Source organism: Girardinichthys multiradiatus, chromosome 21 (genome assembly GCF_021462225.1).
Source record: "Girardinichthys multiradiatus isolate DD_20200921_A chromosome 21, DD_fGirMul_XY1, whole genome shotgun sequence".
Lineage (NCBI taxonomy): Eukaryota > Metazoa > Chordata > Actinopteri > Cyprinodontiformes > Goodeidae > Girardinichthys > Girardinichthys multiradiatus.
In genome coordinates, this window is record NC_061813.1 from 9804672 (window position 1) to 9826684 (window position 22013).

A 22013-nucleotide genomic window follows, 5' to 3' on the forward strand; every position below is an offset into this window, starting at 1 on the left:
CAGCCAGAGCGACGTTCAGAGACCAACACAGACCTGGGCTCTGAATACTGGCAGATCCAGAAACTAGTGAAGTACCTGAAGGTAGGAGAAGGTCACCAGGAACACTGTTGTTTCTTTCCTCTGATGGGATCCATCCCAGAATAGTGAGAGTTGTTCTACCAGAGACGAAGCAGGCCATAGCTGACAGGAACCAGGAAAGTCAGAGCTCTTCTTCTGTCCGTCTATCTTAGGATAATCCCAGTTCCTATAAGACCATCCCAACTGTTTCTATCAAGACTCAGTCAGAGTCAGATGGACGTCAGAGGAGATAAACTGGAGGCTGCTCCTATTTAAAGCTCTGCTTTGTATGGAGATGCTTCCTGAAGTGTTTGGCTGGATTCTTGTTGTTCTGACACGGACCTGTTTGGTTGCCCATTCTTGCCAAGGTCCAGGGGGAAGTACTGTCTGACAGCAGCAGCTGTACGCCTGTTTGGCCACACCACAAACACATTTACATGAAGTTGGTCTGTGATAGATCTGACCGGACATACGGGGAATATTAATGTGTCAAAACATGGAAGGAAAATAAGACAGAAGCAGCAGTGACCCAGACTGGCTGGGAAAACCTCGGAATACCTTCAGAGAATTCCCTGCCTCCTTTACTGATCCCTGTTATATATTATCTAGACAGGATCATTCAGACAGATTACATTAGAAAAGTATCTTCACCATCTGTCCCTCATTGTTCAGCAGTAAAAATCCCTTCATAGCTGTATAATTTTAGTAATCCAGAATATCTACATGTTCAGGAAACAGTTTGTGATTTCCTGGTAGATCTGATTACCTTCTGACTTCCAGCTTGTTGCTAAATAAGAAGCTGCTCACTGCAGCTGAGGAACCGTTTTGGAGAAAACCCTGCAGTCAACAGGAATTCTGGGTAGGAATTTATAGCTGAAGAAAATAGAAAATAATGGAAGGAAATTCCCAGTCTAAAAGGAGGAATTCACTGTTTCCAGAAAGAGGAAAAAGATGTAAATGATATGAAAGAGGGAACATTCAGATAGAATCAACACACTGCTGAGTGTATTTTAAACATTAGCAGCAGGACTGTGACTGTGTGATTGCTTTAAGGTTGTGTTTGTGTTCCTGCTTCAGAAAGATGCATGTAGCTCTAAGCAACATGTCCCAGCTTTCTATCTGTCTGGAAACCACACAGTGCAGCTATTTCTGACCTTTGCCCTGTGGTCATTTTCTAATATCATTACCATCAGAGGCTGAAACTCAGCTAGAGCCAAGTTAAATACCTGTTTTATTTTAGGAGGAGATCTTTTCCCCTCACACCACAGACTGCTGCTTGTTGTTTAGGAAGTTTAACACTTTCACACAGCGACTCATGGATGTTCTGGTTGTGTTGTGATGAGGTTTCTGTAGGAATACTGGCCCATGGGTCTGAAGTGTTTGTTCTCTTTCAACATTCGTTTCGGTATCTCACTATGGACACGCCTCCAGCGCCTGTCCCCCAGAAGCTCTATTACATTATGCCAGTCTTGACTGGCAGGCGGAAGTGACGTCCGCTCCCATGGGAGGGACTTCCTCTTCTCGCTCCCAGAAGCACCTCTCAGACGGTCATTACAGCAACTTGAGCTAGCTTAACTGTTCACAGAGCGAGCTAACAACTTGGTCGCCGAGCGCTTCTCAATAACTGTGCTCAACTGTTCTGAGTCCCTTTCAACGCTGGTCTGTCGCCAAACAGCAGCGCTGCAACTGGTCACCAAACTAGCTGCAACCTTAACGGAACTTAAGAAGTTGTGTAACTTGCACTCGTTCTCACCATGAACAGAGTCAAACCACCATCTAGAACCTGCACATGTGGCAACCTCATAGCTGGGGCAGATAGCCACTCTGTCTGCGCTTCGTGTCTGGGGCTGCAACATGCCCAGGACGCGTTGGCGTCACCGGCGAGCTGCGAGCACTGTGCACGGCACTCCCTTAAGTCTCGTCGGCGCAGGCTAGCACGCCAAGCTAGCCTGTCAGAGGTTGATCCTATGATGGGGGTAGCCAATCCCCCGCCACCGGAGCTTCCTGGTACTGATGAGAGAGAGCCCACTTTGGCTGGAGCCAGTTGGGGTGATCAACTCGACGCTGTCGAGCCACTGACTGACCCAGAGGAAGACGAGGCCGCACTTCCAGTTTTCAGCACTCTTGCTAATGCCGAGTCCAAATCTGAAGTGGAGTCCATCAGTCTCGGGTCTGACGACGACAAGCTGGACTGCGGGCCTTATGCCATCCAGTCGGTTGCAAAGCCCTCGGTGACGGATGACACCAGCCGCTGCGGTTCCCCAAACCCGACTGCAACGGACCTCCATGATGTCTGCAGAAGGGCAGCAAAGAAGCTGGGCATCGACTGGCCGGAAACCCTCACCGAAACTACCACATCTCGATATGAGGGGAAGCGGCTTCCTAGAGCCAAATCTTCCAGCAGACAGCTGTTGCAGGTCTTTCCCGAGTGCCTCGAGGAAGCAACCCGGTCCTGGAGCAATCCTCTCACCGCCAAGAACCCCGCCCTGGGAGGGTCGGCGCTGAACTGGACGGGCATGGAGGCCGGCGGTTTTTCACATCTGCCTCCCGTAGAACCTCTGCTGGCATCTCACCTGCACCCATCGCAGAAGTCAGCCATGACAGCGGCAGGACCCACCCTTCCCTTCAAAGCTGATTCTTTTCAGTCCGCTCTGAATGAGAAAAGCTACAAGGCGGTGGCTGCATCTGTTAAAGCCTTAAACGCTTCGTCTCTTCTCCTCGCTTACCAAGCGGAATTACAGGACTGGCACACCAATGGCCGATTTGTGGGACGAGTTGTGCGTGGTGACAGACCTATGCCTGCGTCTCCACAGAAGCGCTGTCCAAGCATCCGGGAGAGCCATGGCCCTGATGGTCACTCAGGAGAGAGCTAGATGGCTGAACCTCTCTAGCCTGTCTCAAAGAGAGAAGAACCAGCTCCTTGACACCCCCGTGGACCCGAAGAGCTTATTCGGCCCCACTATGGCAGCCATGCAAAAACGCTATGAGGAAAAGAAGAGGGAAGGTGAAGCGCTAAAGCTGTGTCTGCCCAGGAAAGCGCAGCCTCCTCCCCCTCCAGCACCCCGTGTGCCGTTCGCTCAAGCGGCGGCTTGACCGGCCTACCGCATCCCCAAACGCCAGCCTCAGCCGCAGTCAGCAGACCGTGGGAAACAAACCGAGCTCAAAGGTGCTTGGGGAAGGAAGCCATTCGCTCCCCTGACGACGCCGGGAAACCAAGCGACCCCTTCCGCTACTGTGAGCGCAAAGAAAAAGAGGCGCGCTACCTAGGGAGCCGTCTTCGGGGTGGGAGAGCAGGATCTGCCAGACACCTGCACCCCCCCTACCAGGACACATCCTGTCCCAGTTTGAGTTCAGAACGCCACGTTCAAGGCAACTCAAACGGCCTGCAGAACCGACGTTGGAGCTCATCGTTCAGAGCCGACCGAAGCGGTGGTGAAGGATCAAAGCTACCGAGAGCTCAGTGGAGCCGCTGCTGTGGCCATAAAGCACACACCAGTCCACAAACACATGCCAGTGTCTAAAAACACGACCTTCTCCCTTCACAACATGTTCAATAAAGTTGTTTTCTGGCACACATCCAGGCCTGGAGCCGAGGGCGCAGCCACAACAAAAAAACATGAAAAATATGTTAAAAATAACACAAGGACAGGACATGGCCGTGCAGCTGCACATGAGGCCTCAAGGTGGAGCTCTCACCCTACCTCTAACACAGCAGGCTGCTTTTTCTGTGGAAGAAGCAGACGTGGGGCGAGCGCAGCTGGCAGTTGTAGCAGAACAGCAGATCCCTCAGCCGGTGTTGCGCAGTGTTTACACGGAAGCACCTTTAGGTCCACTGGCAAACAACACTCAGCTGTGGCGAGCGTGTGGAGCGTCAGATTGGGTGATAAAGACTGTATCCAAGGGATACAGGCTCCAATTTGTGACAGCCCCACCCCGTTTCAAGGGCATAGTACAGTCATACGCCCGGGGAGAGTCCGCTCGCGTCCTGCAAGAGGAAATCATTTCCCTGCAGCACAAAAGAGCTTTCCGGCTAGTACCGCCGGAGCAAAGCAGAGACGGGTTTTACTCCAGATACTTTCTCGTGCCGAAAAGGGGCGAGGGTCTGCGACCGATATTGGATCTGCGGGCTCTGAACACATATCTGAGACGGTATTCGTTCAGGATGCTAACACACGCAGCTCTGATAAAGTTTGTGCGTCAAGGAGACTGGTTTGTCTCCATAGACTTGAATGACGCATATTTCATATCCCTATATACCCCACTCATAGAAAATACCTCAGATTTGCGTTTCAGGGAAAGATATACGAGTACCTGGTTCTTCCTTTTGGCCTCTCACTGAGCCCACGTGTGTTCGTGAAATGCACCGAGGCAGCCATCGCGCCTCTGAGGGAAAGGGGGATGCGTCTGGCGACGTATATAGACGATTGGCTGATTGCAGCTCAGTCTTTAGAGGAGCTCATGACGCATGCCGAGATGCTTACTTTACATCTGACAGCTCTGGGATTCACAATAAACTGGGAAAAGAGCATTTTAACCCCAGTACAAACAATCACCTTCATTGGCCTGTCCCTGAATTCAGTCGAGTTCAGAGCGCGCCTCTCAGCGGAACGAGTAAAAGCCTTTCAGGCTTGTCTGGCACTCTTTCGCAGAGGCACACAGGTGAAATTCAGGTTATGCCTCAGACTGCTGGGTCTGATGGCGTCTGCGCTGGCGGTCATCACACTCGGCCGTCTACACATGCGCCCGTTTCAAAGGTGGGTGGCGTCACTCAGCTTGAGCCCCACACGCCATGCTCACCGCAGCATCCTGGTTTCTCTCATATGTGCACGCGCGCTGAGCCCGTGGAAGCGTCCCGGTTTTCTCAACACCGGCGTTACCATGGGAACCATCCTGACGAGGAAGGTAATTACCACAGACGCCTCGCTGACAGGCTGGGGAGCCACTCACGAGGGGATGATGGTAAACGGCGTTTGGAGTCCACTAACACAGACAGCTCACATAAATTGTCTGGAACTCCTGGCCGTGATGCTGGCACTGAGACACTTTCTGCCCTTTATCAAAGGGCACCATGTTTTGGTCAGAACGGACAACACAACAGTGGTTGCTTACATCAACAGACAGGGGGGTCTGCGCTCACGTCATTTACACGAGCTGGCATACAGACTGATAATCTGGACCAGCTCACACTTCCTGTCGCTAAGAGCGACTCACGTGCCAGGGGTAATGAACAGAGGCGCGGATCTGCTGTCAAGGGGCAATCACCGCTACAAAGAGTGGAAACTCCACAGCGAGGTGATGTCCCAGATATGGAAGAGGTACGGCCGAGCGGAGGTCGACCTCTTCGCATCAGGGGAAAATGCTCAGTGTCCAATGTTTTTCTCACTGACAGAGCAACAAGCTCCGCTTGGACTGGATGCTCTAGCGCACAAATGGCCGCCGGTCCTACTGTACGCCTTTCCCCCGCTGGAACTGATCATTCCTACTCTCGCCAGGGTGCGAGAGGGAAAACACTCACTCATTCTGATAGCTCCCCGCTGGCCAGGGAAACATTGGCTAGCGGAGATTTTTCAGATGCTACACGGCGAGCCATGGCGGCTTCCCCTCCGCAGAGATCTCCTGACGCAGGCACGCGGAGAAATATTTCATCCGCATCCAGAGCGCATGGCCCTATGGGCCTGGCCTGTGAGGGGTTAAATCTGGCTGCCAGTGGGCTTCCCCAGAACGTTATTGACACAATTCAAAATGCAAGGGCCGTTTCCACGCGTAACGTGTATGAGGGTAAATGGCAGGCATTCGTGGGTTGGTGAGCGTAATGCAAAGCCCTGTGTCGGACATTTTAACTTTTCTGCAGGCACTGTTGAATAAAGGCTTGGCTTTTTCCACTGTGAAGGTGTACCTGGCTGCTATTTCAGTCTGTCACGTTGGCTTTGGTGACAAAACAGTGGGGCAGCACCCCCTGGTGTGTCAATTCATGAAAGGTGCACGACGGCTCCGTCCAGTGTCGAGGAGCCTCACTCCTTCATGGGATTTACCTATGGTACTCGATGCGTTGTCACGTGCACCGTTCGAACCGTTGCAGCAGGTTGAGCTCAAAGTGCTTTCCTTTAAAACGGCCTTATTGATTGCTCTGGTCTCTGCTAAGCGTGTGAGTGACATTCAAGCGCTCTCAGTTAACCCGTCCTGCATGCAGTTTCTGCGTGAGTCAAGGGTTTTACTGAAACCTAATCCTGCCTTTATACCTAAGGTTGCTACGGCTCTGCCATGCCGTGCCCTTGAATTAATGGCTTTCTACCCACCACCATTCTCCTCTCAGGAGCATGAACGACTGCATACGCTCTGCCCAGTACGAGCTCTGCGGTTATATGTGGAAAAAACAGCAGATTTTCGTAAATCAAAGCAGCTGTTTGTGTCGTGGGCTTCATCACATAAAGGAAAGCCTCTCACAAAGCAACGTCTTTCGCATTGGGTAGTGGGGGCTATTATTATGGCTTATGAGAGCAGAGGCCTTGCACCCCCTGCAGGTCTGCGGGCTCATTCCACTCGTGGTGTGGCCTCATCCTGGGCATTGTTCCAGGGTATACCTGTGGAGGAAATATGTGAGGCTGCCAACTGGGCGACCCCTCACACCTTCACTAGCTTCTATAAACTGGATGTCACCAGGCCCACACTGGCTCACACGGTTCTGGGTGTGGGTTCCACATTGCCATGAATGCAAGATGCAATCTGTTGGTCTTCGAGTGAGCTTATCTGGCAATACGGGAGCAGAAATATCCCATAGTGAGATACCGAATCGAATGTTGAAAGAGAACTTTAGGTTAAGGATTTAACCCCGGTTCTCTGAAACATGAGTGAGGTATCTCACCAGATCACCCTCCTTGCAGGGAGCGAGGAAGAGGTGTGCTTATTAAACTGAAGATTACCTACGTGACGTCGACTTTTATACTGGGAGGAAGTCCCTCCCATGGGAGCGGGCGTCACTTCCGCCTGCCAGTCAAGGCTGGCGTAATGTAATAGAGCTTCTGGGGGACAGGCGCTGGAGGCGTGTCCATAGTGAGATACCTCACTCATGTTTCAGAGAACCGGGGTTAAATCCTTAACCTAAAGTTTTTCTACCTGGATGACTACAGATCTGGGCCTCTATGAGGCTGATGTTGATTCTCACAACATCCAGAATGCAGACTGAAGTCAGTTTCTGAGAGACATGGATTCATGTGTTTGTTTGACATAATTGTCACTTCATGCTCCAGTTTCTAAAGCATCAGTGTTAAAGTGTCAGCTCCATTTTATCATCCCTGTTAGAAACATCTTTCCATTAACAGGAAGGAAGCAGCAGATAGAACTACTGGTAGATTTTAAAGCTTCATTCTAATTGTAGCATAAAGAAACTGAGCTGATAAAACTAGAGAGATTTTTTTTACCACAGAAGAAGATGATGTTAAACCTGTTTAAATATGAACTGAGGATTTCATGAAACTAATGAATTTAACAGTAACTGACGGATGCAGGCTGCTGACACTGTGGTGCTCTGTCCTCATCAAGGTTGCCCCCCTCTGCTGGTCAGAAGCAGTACTGCTGCATTGTTCTTCTCTCCTAGGAGCTTCATGACTGATTGCTGCAATAAAACTAATCCATGCAGCAGCCAGTATCAGCAGGTTTCTCCAACAGAAGCTCATTTGTGACTAATTATGTTGTCCTGTAACAACTGATGGTTTGATTTTGTTCATAATAACTACAGCTTTCAGTCAAAAGATGTGGAGATTTATTCTAACAAGTATAAATCCAGCATTTTATTGCTGGGAGCAAAGCATTTCTCAACTCAAAGACCTGACTAGATCTTTACTCATCATGGAGTTCACTCATTTTATGACAGTGATTCAGCTTCATCTTATTGGACATCCAGTACTCGTTCATTCTGTCCAGTTCTAACAGCATCCTTTCTATGATGCATCCAGGGACTGGGTTCTTCTTGTTACTGGGTGGTCCTCACTCTGAACCTGCAGTATAGATACTGATCCATCCTCTTCAGTTCAAACTCTTGTCAGGTTTCACCTCTCTTCTCTTCCATTAAGATCTACAAAGCAGTGTCAGTGGACTGAATCCATCTGGTACCAATCCAACACTGCAGACAGTTCTGCAGATCAGAGCAGACTTGATACGGATGTTCACTCCTAGCAGCACGTCCAGGTCACATGCAGAAGAGCATTACATGAAGGGTCAACAGGGTATCCCTGGCAGCTCTGCTGACCTCATTCCTGCTCCACACACTTAGTGCTGTGATTTATTGGCCTGGAGTTGCTCAGACAGGCCAGACTGTGTCTGCAGAATCCCATCTGCAGCTCCAGAGGAACCAGATTAGAAGAAGACCTCCACTCAGCCACGTGGAGGCTTCTGCTGTTAGGCAGCTCAGGTGGAGAAACCTGCAGTCAGAGAAGAACCAACAAGTGGAAAGCCTCTTTATGTGGCTCACATCAAGTTGATCAAAGAACCTTTTGGTTCTGTTTTGGTCCTTCAGACTGGTTCCTCCTGTTTTACCTATAGAGTTTCATCCTACAAGAAGATAAAGGTTTTATAGAAGCTGTTTGCTAACAGCTAGAAGAGCTTGTAATGAATCACTTCTTAATCCACCTGATCCTCCTGTGGTTCTAACCTCTAAGGAGTCAAATGGAGCAGGACATAGCTGGACATTTAGACCTCTTTGGGGACTTTGTGGTTATTTGACTCGCTCTCAGGTCATTCACTCAGCCATCTGATAACAATCAAATCTCTTCTGACTCTCAGCCCGACCTTTTCACACTGATATCTTAGGCTTTATTTCTATGTATTTTTAACAGCTGGACAGTATTACTCAGTCAGTGGGTCTACTCCTTCAGTACCTCGGTACAAACTCAGACTAACCTTGTTTCCTTTACCAGTGAGCATTTCCTCTAACATCACTATACTGTGGAGGTACTCAAGATCCCAAGAAGATTCTTTCATTCTCTGATGTTCATTAAACCTCCAATATATCTTGTAAAGCCACCATGTTGTAATGCCTTGAGGGACATAGAAGTCATTGACGGGGAACTTATTTTGATCTTCTTTCAATGAAAGCTTCGCAGCCTGAATAGACAAGTTAGTGATTGTTAATAATGAAACTAATTGGATCTTTCCAGCCTGGTAAACAAAGATTGTTAAACGGTAAATAAATCACATTTAACACTTGTGAGCAAAGAAAGCATTGATGCAGGTATTAAACAGCCTAAATCAGTTTGAATCATATCTTCTAAGGATGAATAATGGTTGGATGTTTTCCTCTCTGAGCATCTGCTCTGATCCTGCTGAAGGAACGTCAGAAATCCTTCACCATAGAAGGTTTCAGATGGTGTCAATGTTTTAAAGAATGTCGACAATCCTCCAAGACCAAAGCGTCTGAAAATGAAAATATGTGATCTGTTTTCTGATTTCCCAGTTGGCGCTCCTGAACATCACATTTTTAGTTGTTTTTACAAGGTATGAAGCTCGCCCAGCGAATCCTTTGAAGAGTTAGACTGGAGGAGACAAAGGAAGCAGTAGATCCACTGCTGGTAATGGACAAATGGTTCACATTTAGGCTTTAGCTCCATGATATGGAGAACACATGTTCCTGTTATCCTGCAGAGTCAGAAAACTGCTCTGTGAAGAAGATCTGATCAAACACAACTGAGACTGTGGATATAGGTCCCCACTGAGGAGCCTGTTTGAAAATCTACCTTAGATTATTGACACCCCATTTCAAGGATATTTATTGATTTCTTCCACAGCTTGGTGTTTATGTTGGTTTGTACTGATGATCCACACTCAGTTCTGGCTGTGAGGAGAACATGACGAAGGCAAAACAAGCATCTAAATACAACATTCATACTAGAGTCAGGTTCTGGTTCTGGAGATGCAGTCTCTCAGCAGAAGAAATGTTTCCCTCAGTGTTTGCCAGCACAAGGCTACGTACAAGCCAGCAGTAACAACCAAACAAGTCCAACAACAATGATATTCAGAGAGAAACTGAACACAGAGTGATAGTATGAGCACTGCATCAACCTCTGCAGCTTTTACTTTCTCTAACATTTTTTTTGTTCCTGTTGGACCAACTTATTTTCAGGCAGCGGACCAGACAGTCTCTGTGCTCATTCTCTGCGCCATGATGGAGCTGGATCTAATGAAGGAGACCTGCCAACTGGCCATCCTGGACTTAGGTGGGCTGGAAGTCCTCCTGAACTTGCTGGATACAAACGACATCAGATGCAAAGTGAGCAGCTGTGCTGAAGCTGGACCTGGATGGTCTGCAGGCCTGAGCAGAACTGTTTTTGTGTGTCAATCTGGGTTTTAGTTCCTGAAACAGGAGTGTTGGTAGGGAGCAGGTTTTTAAAGACACAGGGCAGCTGTTCTTCACCAGTATGACATGTCTGGAAGCTTTTTAAACTGGTTTTATTCTGACTTTTGATCTACTCTCAGTGGAAATGCAGCTGAGTGTTTGACTTCCAGATGCTTTTGTATCTCAGCACAAATGGAGACCTCATGTTGCCATAGAAACAACAGTTATCATCCAGCACACCTAGTATTCTTCCTCCTTCTTACATATTATTGGTTTTGTCCTAAATGTTTTATGCTCAGATTGGGTCTTTAAAGATCCTGACAAAGATCAGCCAGAACGTTCAGCTCCAACAGACCATTGTACACATGAGAGGCCTGCAGAGGATGGTGAACAACCTGGACTCACCAGTGAAGGAGCTGCAGGCCTTAGCTGCTGAGACCATTGCAAACGTGACCAAGTTCCACAGAGCAAGAAGAACCGTCAGGCAACATGGAGGAATCAGGAAACTGGTGAGTCTGAGCTCAGAAAGATGGACGTTTGCTTATTAAAGGCTGCAGTGGAACATGAGCAACAAGTAGCAGAGTGGGTGCTGAGGAAAGCAGCTAGAATGTCTCCTCCATCCTCTGACCTGTTTGTTGACAGAAGGAGCAGTGATTAAAGCCTCCATGGCTTGTATATTTTCCTCCGCTCCATATCGGATGTGCTCATGCGCGAGTCGCTCACAGAGGCAGATTCATTTCATGCTGTTCTACAAGACCACCTTAGAACTGTGCAGTGGAACTATGGGTCAGAACCCTGAATGATGCCCATAAACCATCACACTGGGCTTTTCAGCTCTAACATCAACATCTGTCCTGACAGTTTTCCCATCCTGCATCTCTGCTGTTTCCATCCTCACACAGCCGCTGGTAATAGAGTTTTAATTACACCCTTAATCACGGCTAACAGCTTATTGTTCCCATCTGGAAGCCTCCATTATCAGCCCAATGTAGCAAGCAAACCTCAGAGAGCTCCTGAATTCATGTCAGCTCCACTGAGGTTTGGAAATGTGTCCATGGAGGTGTTTGTCTCACTGCTCACATTCCTGTTTGTGTTTATCCACATGTAAGTCTGGGGGCCTCTCTCTGATCAGGTAAAGCTGCTGGACTGCTTCCCTAATTCAGCCGACCTGAGAGCAAACATGGAGAAGGATTTGGAGGTGGCCCGCTGTGGAGCCTCAGCTCTGTGGAGCTGCAGCAAAAGCACCAAGAACAAGGAGGCCATTCGTAGAGCTGGGGGGATCCCTCTGCTGGGACGCCTGCTCAGGTCTCCACATGAGAACATGCTGGTCCCTGTTGTGGGCACCCTGCAGGAATGTGCCTCTCAGGTGAGGAGAACCCATGGATTAAGTTGTTCTTTGCTGTTAGACGTGTGAATCTGATTCAGTGAAACAGTTGTTAGTGTAAATGGTCACTGTGGTTCAGGTCCATATGGTTATATTTAGATTCATCCAATTTAATCATTAATGCTCAGAACAAACTTTGCATAACTTTGCCGTATTTCATTTTATCAGTAGTTATTTATTACATATTTAGTACATCTTTGGAATTTTTTTCATGTTTTTTTCCTCTGTTAGATTTCTACAATTCAGGAGCTTCAACCTTTATTTATGGAGTTGTTGTAGGACCCAAATGGAGACAGGACAACAGGAGAGTCATGGTGTGTTTGACGATTTAATAAAAATAGGAAACAGGATCAAAAATCATCCAACAAAATCTAAAAATAGAGGTGACACAAGGAAAAACAGGGCTGGAAATGAGCAAAGAAACAAGAATCTGGCAAGATGTAACAGAAACTGATGGACTTCTAACGCTTAGGAGGTGATTAATGGAATCAGGTCCAGATGAGTCCAGACAACAGAATGTATGGCCGCCGTGTGAGAAGCAAGACAAGGGAGCTGAGAGAAAAATGGCTGCTGAGCAAAATAAACAGGAAGTACCACAGGCATGGAAATACAATAGCTAAACAGAACCTAAATTAACAGGAAGAATGAATCGAATACTGAACACCAGAAGGGACAATTAAAGACAAAGTCCAACAGCTGAAAACACTTTAAAGGTTAACCTGGAACTACAGCTAGCAATGAATTTAAGGTGTTATAGACATTTTATTGACAAAACAGTTTTTATAAGTGTTAACAATGGCAAACAGAGGATTTCTGCACACTTATTCTGTACAAGATTTCACCTTTTAATGTGAGCTTTAGGTCAGAGAGACCTTCATCAGAGCATACAAAGTACAACAATGAACAGGCAGGTTAAAAACAGGTCAGTCCTACCCTGATCTTTGGCAGTATGCAGTACACTTGTGTACACTCATCTGATTAAAGCAAAGCATTCTGGGAGGTCTAAAGACTCTGACCGTGAAGCTTACACATGGAGGCCTTTTCAAAATGCCACAGAGGAATGTGTCACAGTCAATAAAGAAAGAAAGAAAGAAGGAAACAAAACAGCACTTTTCAAATACAGTGGTATAGTAGTTCTATGGTAAATATGGGTTAGGAAAGGCATCCTAAATAAGGTATCCCCAGATCCACAATAAAATAGACTACAACCATAGAACAGAGAGCTATGAAGGAGTACCAGGCGAGGGCCGTCATGAATCATAGACCACAGGTTCAACACAAAGACAAACATGAACAAAAAGATATACTGAATTACAACATAACACTTTTGTCAAAATCCTCATTTAGGCCCGTAGGTTAAGAGCATTTAAAGTCAGTCAGTCATTTTCTACTGCTTCTTCCATAGTGGGACGCGATGGTCTGGTGACGGGTCCAGTGTGTACCCCGCCTCCCGCTCATAGACTGCTGGAGATAGGCACCAGCATTTTAAAAAATGCTCCTTTTGGCATAACTTCAAATCTATATCTCCCCCTCTTGGCAAATCAATGTGTTCAATCCCCTGAAAACGTGAGGAGGAGACTGGATGGGAGACCTCATTGAAATGGCGGGCTACAGGATAATTTATATCATTACATCTAAAAGAGCTCCTATGCTGACTAATTCTTTGTTTCAACATGCATGTTGTTTTACCTATATGAATCTTATCACAGGGACATTCTACTAAATAGATGACATTTTCTGTACTACATGCGATGAAGCCCTTATCAATTAACAACTTCATTTTGTCTGATCTAGGATGTCTAAAAGCCTGAGTTCTCCATGTGTTGTGACACTGGGCACAGTGACCACATAGATAATCACCTTCCCTAAGAGGGGCCAAGAGGGTCTGCCTTGGGCTTGTCTTGATATTAGCCCGCAGATTTGGGCCTCTTCTATAGACGAAGGGGGGGGGGATCCTTAAATTGCTGGGCTACTGTAGGATCAGAGGTCAAAATTGGCCAGTATTTTAAGATTGTATTCTTTGCTATATAGGACCGAGGAGTGTATGTGTTAATAAAAGAAATGTAATAACTTTTAACAAACTCAATCAGCTCCTCACGGGTTCCTTGGAAGGTACTAGAAACATCATCGAGATATCTAAGCCATTTGAGGATCTCATGGAGAAAAGGATTTCTGTTGATATCAAAAGCATAATAGTGTTCACAAAAACCCACATATAGATTTGCGTATTCTGGGGCAAAGGTGGAACCAATTGCTGTCATTTACATTGTAGAAAGAGCACTCCATTAAAAGAGAAATGGTTCAGTTTAAGGACCAATGAAACCAGCTCGCAAATAAATGCACTGGGAGGAAGATCTTCCTCAGTCCGATCTTTCAGATGATACTCAAGAGCCTCAAGACCTCTATTGTGGGAAATGTTTGTGTACAGACTTCCTACATCCAAGGTAGCCAAGATGATATCGTTAGGTAGATCTTTTACTGTGGACATCTTGTTGATGAAGTCAGTAGAGTCCTGAATGAACGAGGGAAGCCTCTGAATATATGGTTTTAGAAAATAATCACCAAAGTTAGACAGTGGTTCTAAAAGAGAATCATTACTGGGTACAACAGGCCGACTGTTAGGTTTAACCAAGCTTTTATGTATTTTAGGCAGCATGTAGAATACAGGAGTGACAGGATGTTTACAATTCAGGAAATCATATTCATTCTTGGTAATCCATTTCAGTTCAAGAGCCTGGCACGTGACTTTAGAGATCTTTATTTGAAAATCAAAGGTGGGGTCAGCTCTCAGTTTTCTCTCAAAAAGCCCATCGTTCAGTTGCTGATAGGCTTCTTCTTTATAGTCTGACATAAATGTTAACAATGACAGGACGATATTCGTTCTCCAAGATGAAATGTTTATGAGTTTCTCCTTGTTTGCTGGAGACTTTCAGTTTCCCCAGAACATTCAGTCTGGCTGCATTTTGGATCAAGACTGACTTTTCAAAAATTTGTGAAACCTTCAGCATCCATGTAGGAGCTCATATTTAAGGCGAGCACACAGAAATGTTCCAGCATAGAGGTCAAAAGGTCAAGAGACGACACAGCGTCCTCAGTGAGGTTTAAATGATGAACCTGTTTAATCAGAAGGGATCTTTGCGACGTCTCAACTGATAACTATTATCAGTATTATCTTTTTTATTGATAATGTTGGATAAATGAATGGTGATGGAATCATTATCCTGTAAAGAGATGTACAGTCAGTAATTCATTTTATATTTATTCCTGCTCGTGTTCTTCTGTTCCTACAGGAAACCTACAGGGTTGCCATTGAAACTGAAGGGATGATAGAGAACTTGGTGAAAATCCTGAAGAATGACAATGAGGAGCTCCAAATGCTTTGTGCCAGTGCAATCTTTAAGGTACTTGGTTTTCTTTCTTCTGCACTGCTCAGTGTTCATGAGTTTATCTTTGTGAATCAGAAAGCTCATTTAGAAAAACAAGTTTCATTTGGACTAAACCTCTTCATGGACACAAACACCTGACCTCTGTGTCTCCTGATTAGAGCCAGCCTGCAGATCTCTCTCAGGCCTCTTGTTTGCTTCACAGTGTGCAGAGGACCAACAGACCCGGGACCTGGTCCGCAGCCACGACGGCCTGAAGCCGCTGGTTTCACTGCTCGCTAAAGCAGACAACAAGCAGCTCCTGGCTGCTGCCACCGGGGCCATATGGAAGTGTTCAGTCAGCATGGAGAACGTAGCTATGTATGCACGGACCCTCAGTTCCACAGTTGTACTGTTTATTAGCCCACCTGGACTCATGGAGCCACATGGTAGAACATGTTAGACCAACAGAACACATGTTCTCTGGTTTTTCTTCTTGTATTTCTGTGGTAACAGATCAGAATGACTTCAACTAATCTCTACCTGCTCACTGGAACAACAGTCTGAAAAACTCTGTGGAAAAGAGCTTTAATAGGAATTAGACCTTTCATCTACATGTGCCAATAACCTTTGGAGCCTGTGTTTGCTGAGCTGATGTGGTTACCAGCGTCTCTCAGTAGGTGTTAAACAAGCAGCTAGAGTGGGTCCAGAACAGAAGGGTTCTGCCTGCCTGCTGCAGCTTTGTCAACGTCGAGCCATCAGGACATATGTTAGTTTTATGTGTGCCTGTATGGGATGTTTAGTGTCTGCCTGCAGGGGAACAATTGTCTTCACTGCTTTAGGAAAGAAACTGTCTATTTGTTTTTCATGTGATGTTCCTAAATGGGTTTAACTGATCGAAGTGGGACAAACAGTGCATTTCCCAGGTGGGTGTGGTCCTTAGCAATGTGTCTGGCCCTTTTCTGGACTCGTGCAGCATAAATCGAGTCCAGTTTCGGTAGACGACATCCCACAATTCCCTGTGCTGTCCTCACCACCTGGGGCCTGTTGGTGAGGAAGTCGCTGATCCAGGAGCAAAGTGGCGCAGATAAACCAAGGTTGTGGAGCCTCATGGCCAGCATGTCAGGAAGGATGATGTTGAAGGCTGAGCTGAAGTCCACCAATAGCATCCTAGCATAGGTGTTGGGGTGCTGCAGATGAGTCAAGGCCATGTGAAGTGCTAACGAGACAGCATCCTCTGTGGAGCGATTCTCCCTGGCGACTTCTCAGTAGGAAGAGTAGTCGTCTTGCAATCGGAAGGTTGTGGGTTCGATTCCAGCTTCCTCTTGCTGTATGTCGATGTGCCCCTGGGCAAGGCACTTAACCTCAAGTTGCCTACCGATCTGTGTATCGGTGTATGAATGTGAGTGCGATTGGGTGAATGTGGCTCTAGTGTAAAGCGCTTTGAGCGGTCTGTATGACTGGAAAGGCGCTATATAAATTCAGTCCATTTACCATTTATCTGGTTGGAAACTTTATAAATTTGGGAAATTTGGGGAGCACAGCTTTTAATTCTACATGATTAAAGTCTCCAACGACAATCACAGCTGCCTCTGGTTTATTATATGCAGCTGTCACTCAGTCATGACTCACTGTGGTTGTTTCCTCTCTCCTCTAGTGTCACATCTTCCTTTCTTTACCAGTTTTTCCCTATAAAGTGATTATTGGTGTAAAATGTCAAGTTTTTGTTCAGATTCTATCAGCTCTGATCTTTAATGTGAGTGTTTGCTTTTAGATTTCAGACTTTCCCTCCATTAACAAAGGATCAGGCCGATGTGCAGACTTTATAGACCTCAGTGATGTCATTTAAGGCCCGTTAGAACTGGACCAGTCGGGGTCACAGTGAAAGCAGCCTTCAGACATTTTCAGAGAGCTGACAGGGCCTTTAATCATTAGTCATGTAAGGAAGGGATTTATTTAAGTGTCATTTAGCCTGGTTGGAATGGTTTCTGACTTGTACTTTAGTGTCAGATGAGTTTTAACTCAGTTATTTTCCCTCTAATATTAATAATGCCCTCAGACTGAGTCCTGGCAGCCCAGTACCTTCCCACTAGTGGGCCCTTGGAAGACTGATTTAGCCGTATTTATTTTCATCTTGGTCTGGGAGTGTAATGTGTAACCCTCTTGCAGTGATTTAATAGCTCAGAAACACATTCATCAATCTGAAACTTCTTCTGTTGATTGTAGCCAAGCTGCTGATGAGACGTTGTCCTTAAAACATTTTACTGAGAACCAATATGAAGCTGAAGGCTTCAGCTGAGCTGAAATGATTTGAAAATACTTTTCTTCATCTAAAATGATGTGTGGTTCAAACTGCTGTGGACCTCTAAAAATAAGAAGAAACGTGCTGATAGCTCTCAGGAGGATCTATCCTCACTTCCTGGATCAGAACCGACACAATGAGATCCTGCATTTAAAGTCTATGTTGAGCCGTCCCAACTGGTCCTGAGCCTCAGCTGCCACATGGAGGTCAGTGAAGAGTCCTTCATTGAAGCAGAGGAATGACTGTAACATTGTTTTAAAGCAACACGGTCAGATCAGCAGCTCTTCTACAGACTTCATGATAAAATAATCCTGTGGGTTAGGATAAAGGATTGGCTCCTGTTTTATGGACAGAAGAAGTTCACAAATTCAACTTTTAACATTTATTTTAGTATAAAAGAAAAACTAAAAAGTAATCTTAGAAAACAACAAAACCTTCTCAGACTGTGAAGTTCTCTGCCTGCAGCTTGGTGTGATGATAAAGCAGCTTAACTGGTCATGAGTAACTGGCATCTTAACACATTCTCTGGCAGTACAGGCTCTCTTCCAGTCCTAATGACCTGTCACACTGTTGCTAGGTAGAATAGTTACCCTACTGCTCATGATGACTCCAATAGAAATAATTAGAATGATGCATTAATCAAGCGTAGCCACATTGAGTGAAGCTCAGTTAGAAGCAGTAGAAACACTTTGGTTGCCCTCGTACTAAATCTAACATCAATGAAGTTTAGTGCAGCGTATTGACAAACCTTCAGATTCATAGCATCTCATCCTGTGGAGTTTTACTGCGTCTCCTGTTGTTGTTCTGACGGTTTTGATTTTGTCTGGATCAGACAGAAGCTCAGAGTGAAGCGACTGAAGCATCACCGTCAGAAGAAGACAGGCTGCTAATGTAACAAGGCTTTAAGGCTCCGTCCTCTTTTCAGAATCAGTCACAGGCTGAGTGGTGAAGTGAAAAGAAAATCCTTTTGGAAGATTTTAGGCTGCTGTAAGAAGTGAGGCAGTGAGGGATTTTTCTGTCTTTCATGAAGTTAAACTCGTCTCACTGCAAACAGGATTCTGTCTTATTTCACTGACTGATGGTTTCCATGGTCTGCACAGTATGGAGGTCTTGTGGGTTGGAGACAAGTAGCAGCAAATGTTAACACTTTTCCTGATTAATAATGCATCCAAATGAGAAACGATTGCTGCCCTGAAATATAAATCCAGTCTTGACATAAATGTGTAAAAAGCTCATTGTCACAGGCCCGTAGTTTTTAAAGGGCCCCCACTGTACCAAGGACAAGGTTCTGAATAAAATCTGAGGACTGAGAAACAGTGAAACATTATTTAGTGCAAATTTATAGTCATGTCCAGATGTGGCCTCTTGTGTCTGTGGACAGAGGTGTTCTAGACACAGAAATGCTGTAAAAGGCCTTAACAAAAGCTGAGGCAATAAGTTTGCAATGGAAAGTGGAGACTGCCAAGTCTTGGAGTGTGTTTGCCAGAGCAGTAACGTTTGGGTCAAGATTGGGAGGTTTGCTTCCAAATCCTGGCTTCCTTCCATCTTAGCTCTGCTGCAGGCCGACCATGAGCAGAACATAATGTCCACTTTAAATGATACTTCTCCTTACCTCCCTGCAGCTCAGAGCTGACCCACGTTAGTCAAATCTCTGATATTCTGCTGTCACTTCAAATAGATTGATCTGTTTATTATATTCCTCATTGAATGAATGACTGTCAGGTTTCTGGGATCATTGCTGGAGATCTCAGGGTCCCTGAAATGTCTTAATATCACTTGGACCTGCTCTGAAGCCCATAGTCTCCACAGTAAAAAAGCATTTATTAATGCTCTATAACTGGTTGAATTAGCGATGAATTGGTGAAGAAAAGACTGAAGGTGAAAAAGTGCTGCTGACACAGAAGCTCCACTGTGGTTCTTCTCTCCTCTAAGATGCTTTAGAAGCCTTCAGTTGTGTGGAGGCCTGTAGGTTCGGTTGGAGCTGCTCCAGGCAGCTTTGTGTAATGTCTCTCTGGCCATAACACAATGACCTCAGCTGGACTCATTTATCAGAACCAGATTATTCTACAGTAGTGAGCTGCAGATGATACTTCAGAGATGCTGGAGGAAAACCATTGTTCCTCATTATGGTGAACTGGACTAAAGTTAACATTGGCAGCTCTTCTGTTCAGTAGCAGCGTTTTCACTCTGAACAAGAGGCCAAGGTTCAGTGGACCCTGACCAGAACCAAATGACCTTAGCCATCTAAAATAGCTTCCAGGCCATGATGCCAGCAACCGTAGCTGGGAATGAAAACAGCCGCAGAACTTAACTGTACATCAGAGGGTTGCTGAGGTTTGTGTGTAACCACAGTATCTCCCTTCTGAATGTTGACTATAGTTTACTACTCTGTAGCAAAGGCAAACCAGGCAGAAACACACAGTTAAAGATGGAGGAAGAGTTTCCAAGGTTTGGTTCTGCAAAGTGAAGACGAAGGACGGCTGTGAGGATCTTTGGGAAAAGTGTTTGTACTGCTGGGTTCCAGCTAGATGCTGATGTTGCCGAGGGCAACGTAATCTTCACCTTTGACCCAGACACCTGGTGATAATTTAATTCTGCACAGAGTCTGGTTCAGGAGATGCTCTGTTAGTCTGGAAGCCAAATCACTGATATTTACTGACCAACTGAGATTAAATCATGATTACATGGAAGATCAGGAGCTTCAAAAGCCAAAAGCTTCATAGAATTTAGTATTAAAGTCACAATAAACATTCATGCTTTCCAAATGAGTCAGAAATTGTTGCCTCATCATAATTACTGGACAGCTTTGATGTGTTTCCTGGTCCATTTTAGTGAAGTCATTGTTTTCTCTGTTTATGACGTGTAAAAACAACATTGTTAGCATGCTAAGATATTTAGCTAGGTTTAAGCCACTTTCATTGTGATCTGCTAGCTTCACTGTACTCACTGACCTGAGGTCAGCACTCTTTGGCTCATAAACAGCTGTTGAAGTAGAGTGGATCCTATTGTTTCCAGACATTTCTGAACTTCAGGTTGACCCTTATCTAGCTTTGGACACATTCTAGTGACACAAATGGGTCATAAATACTAAACCTGATCATAGGAAGCTTTTAATAAAGTTGGCCTCTGGGTTGTTTTCTGTAAAAAGCAACAGAATCAGTTGAAATGATTCTTGGTCCATGTTATTGGACCAGTTTATGTAATAAATGAATCAAACCAGGTTAATTATATTATAATGCAAACATCTCATCATGTTCTTGTTCCCCCAAAGCTTTCAGGAGAAAAAAGCTCTGGAGATCCTGATTGGTCTGCTGACTGATCAGCCTGAAGAGGTCCTGGTCAGTGTAGTGGGAGCTCTGGGACAGTTTGCTCAGATACCAGCTAACAAGACCACCATCTGCAACAGTGGGGGCATCAAGGCCCTCATTAATCTGCTCAATGGAACAAACCAGGTATATTACGTTGGTTCTTCCTGCAGTTCTGGTTAAAACACTCCTTTATGGATCCATGCATGTGCTCTCTGTCATTTAACCAGGCTCTGCTTGTAAATGTAACAAAGGCTGTGGGAGCTTGTGCCACAGAGAAGGACAACGTGGCGTAAGTTTGTCTCTTCCTGTTCAATGTCACATGCTCTGTTTATATTTACAGTAGGTCCATATGAGGTACCTTTAAAATGTGATTAGTGGTGATTATTTACCATCATCAGGGAATTAGCAACTCACTCTTGGCCGTTTATTGATGTCAGATGTTTTTCTAAGGAAATGACACTAATTGTAGGATCTAAACTCAGTCTGATTAACCTGTCATGGGCTGGTGCCCAGAAAAACTCCTGTTGTTTTCATTTGGAGCTGTGCAGGTAGGCGTCTCTTTCATCCTCAGCCTGATGACACATTTTAAAAGCTGTGTTTATTGTAGCTGCTGTGTTAAATATGGTTGTGGTTTCATTCTCAGTGTTTTACTATAGCCATGCGGTCACTGAGCTGCTCAGACTATCGTGCCTAAAGCCCTGCCCCGTCCAACACTCCATGGTGGGAAAACCCAGAGAATCAGAGTCCAGAGCGGCGGCTTTCTCTCTTCATTTAACCTCAGCCTGTTTGGCTGCACAGCATTGTGGAGCTTCCATCTGTGCCTCATGGTTTTTACAACCCTGTTACAGACTATAAGAGCTTCTTCATCAGCACTGGGCAGAAATATGACTAAACCTGTGAGTTTCTAGTGTTAGTTAGCTGCTGCTACTGTGGGATGACTCTGTTACATTTGTGTGGAAAGAAACAAACCCTGGGGCTGTATAAAAATGAAGCATGTTTAAATAAAGCTGGTGACTGTGGTAAACTTCACACATGCAGAGACGTCTATTACAGCAGTTCATCTTGTTCTTTATGTTCTCTCACAGTCTCCATTTTTGCAGCAGGCCTTCCAGTCTGTCAGCCTCCATCTGTAAACAGAGTTCTTATTCAAACAGCCTTTCTCTGGATGTTTGGTCCGATGGCTTGTTTCCACACATGTTGAGTAGTTTGCAGAGCAATTAGCAGAACTCACATTAGATTTTTATTCCAACCCAGAACTGACAGAAATGTTTGT

At 45.5% G+C, this 22013-nt stretch overlaps 1 protein-coding gene across 2 annotated transcripts in view; it reads left to right on the forward strand.

The window, feature by feature from the left end:
- LOC124857917 (outer dynein arm-docking complex subunit 2-like) overlaps positions 1 to 22013 on the forward strand; it is a 62610-nt gene that overhangs the window by 25756 nt on the left and 14841 nt on the right. Inside the window, exons 1-8 of one of the 2 annotated variants that reach the window (XM_047349499.1) lie at positions 7 to 81; positions 10172 to 10318; positions 10684 to 10893; positions 11517 to 11750; positions 15059 to 15169; positions 15357 to 15511; positions 20704 to 20884; positions 20968 to 21029. In XM_047349499.1, coding sequence (XP_047205455.1) covers positions 10211 to 10318; positions 10684 to 10893; positions 11517 to 11750; positions 15059 to 15169; positions 15357 to 15511; positions 20704 to 20884; positions 20968 to 21029 — 1061 coding nt within the window. In that variant the 5' untranslated portion in view covers positions 7 to 81; positions 10172 to 10210. Of the gene's footprint in view, positions 1 to 6; positions 82 to 10171; positions 10319 to 10683; positions 10894 to 11516; positions 11751 to 15058; positions 15170 to 15356; positions 15512 to 20703; positions 20885 to 20967; positions 21030 to 22013 lie in introns of those variants that run through there. The other variant, XM_047349501.1, reaches the window with a different exon arrangement.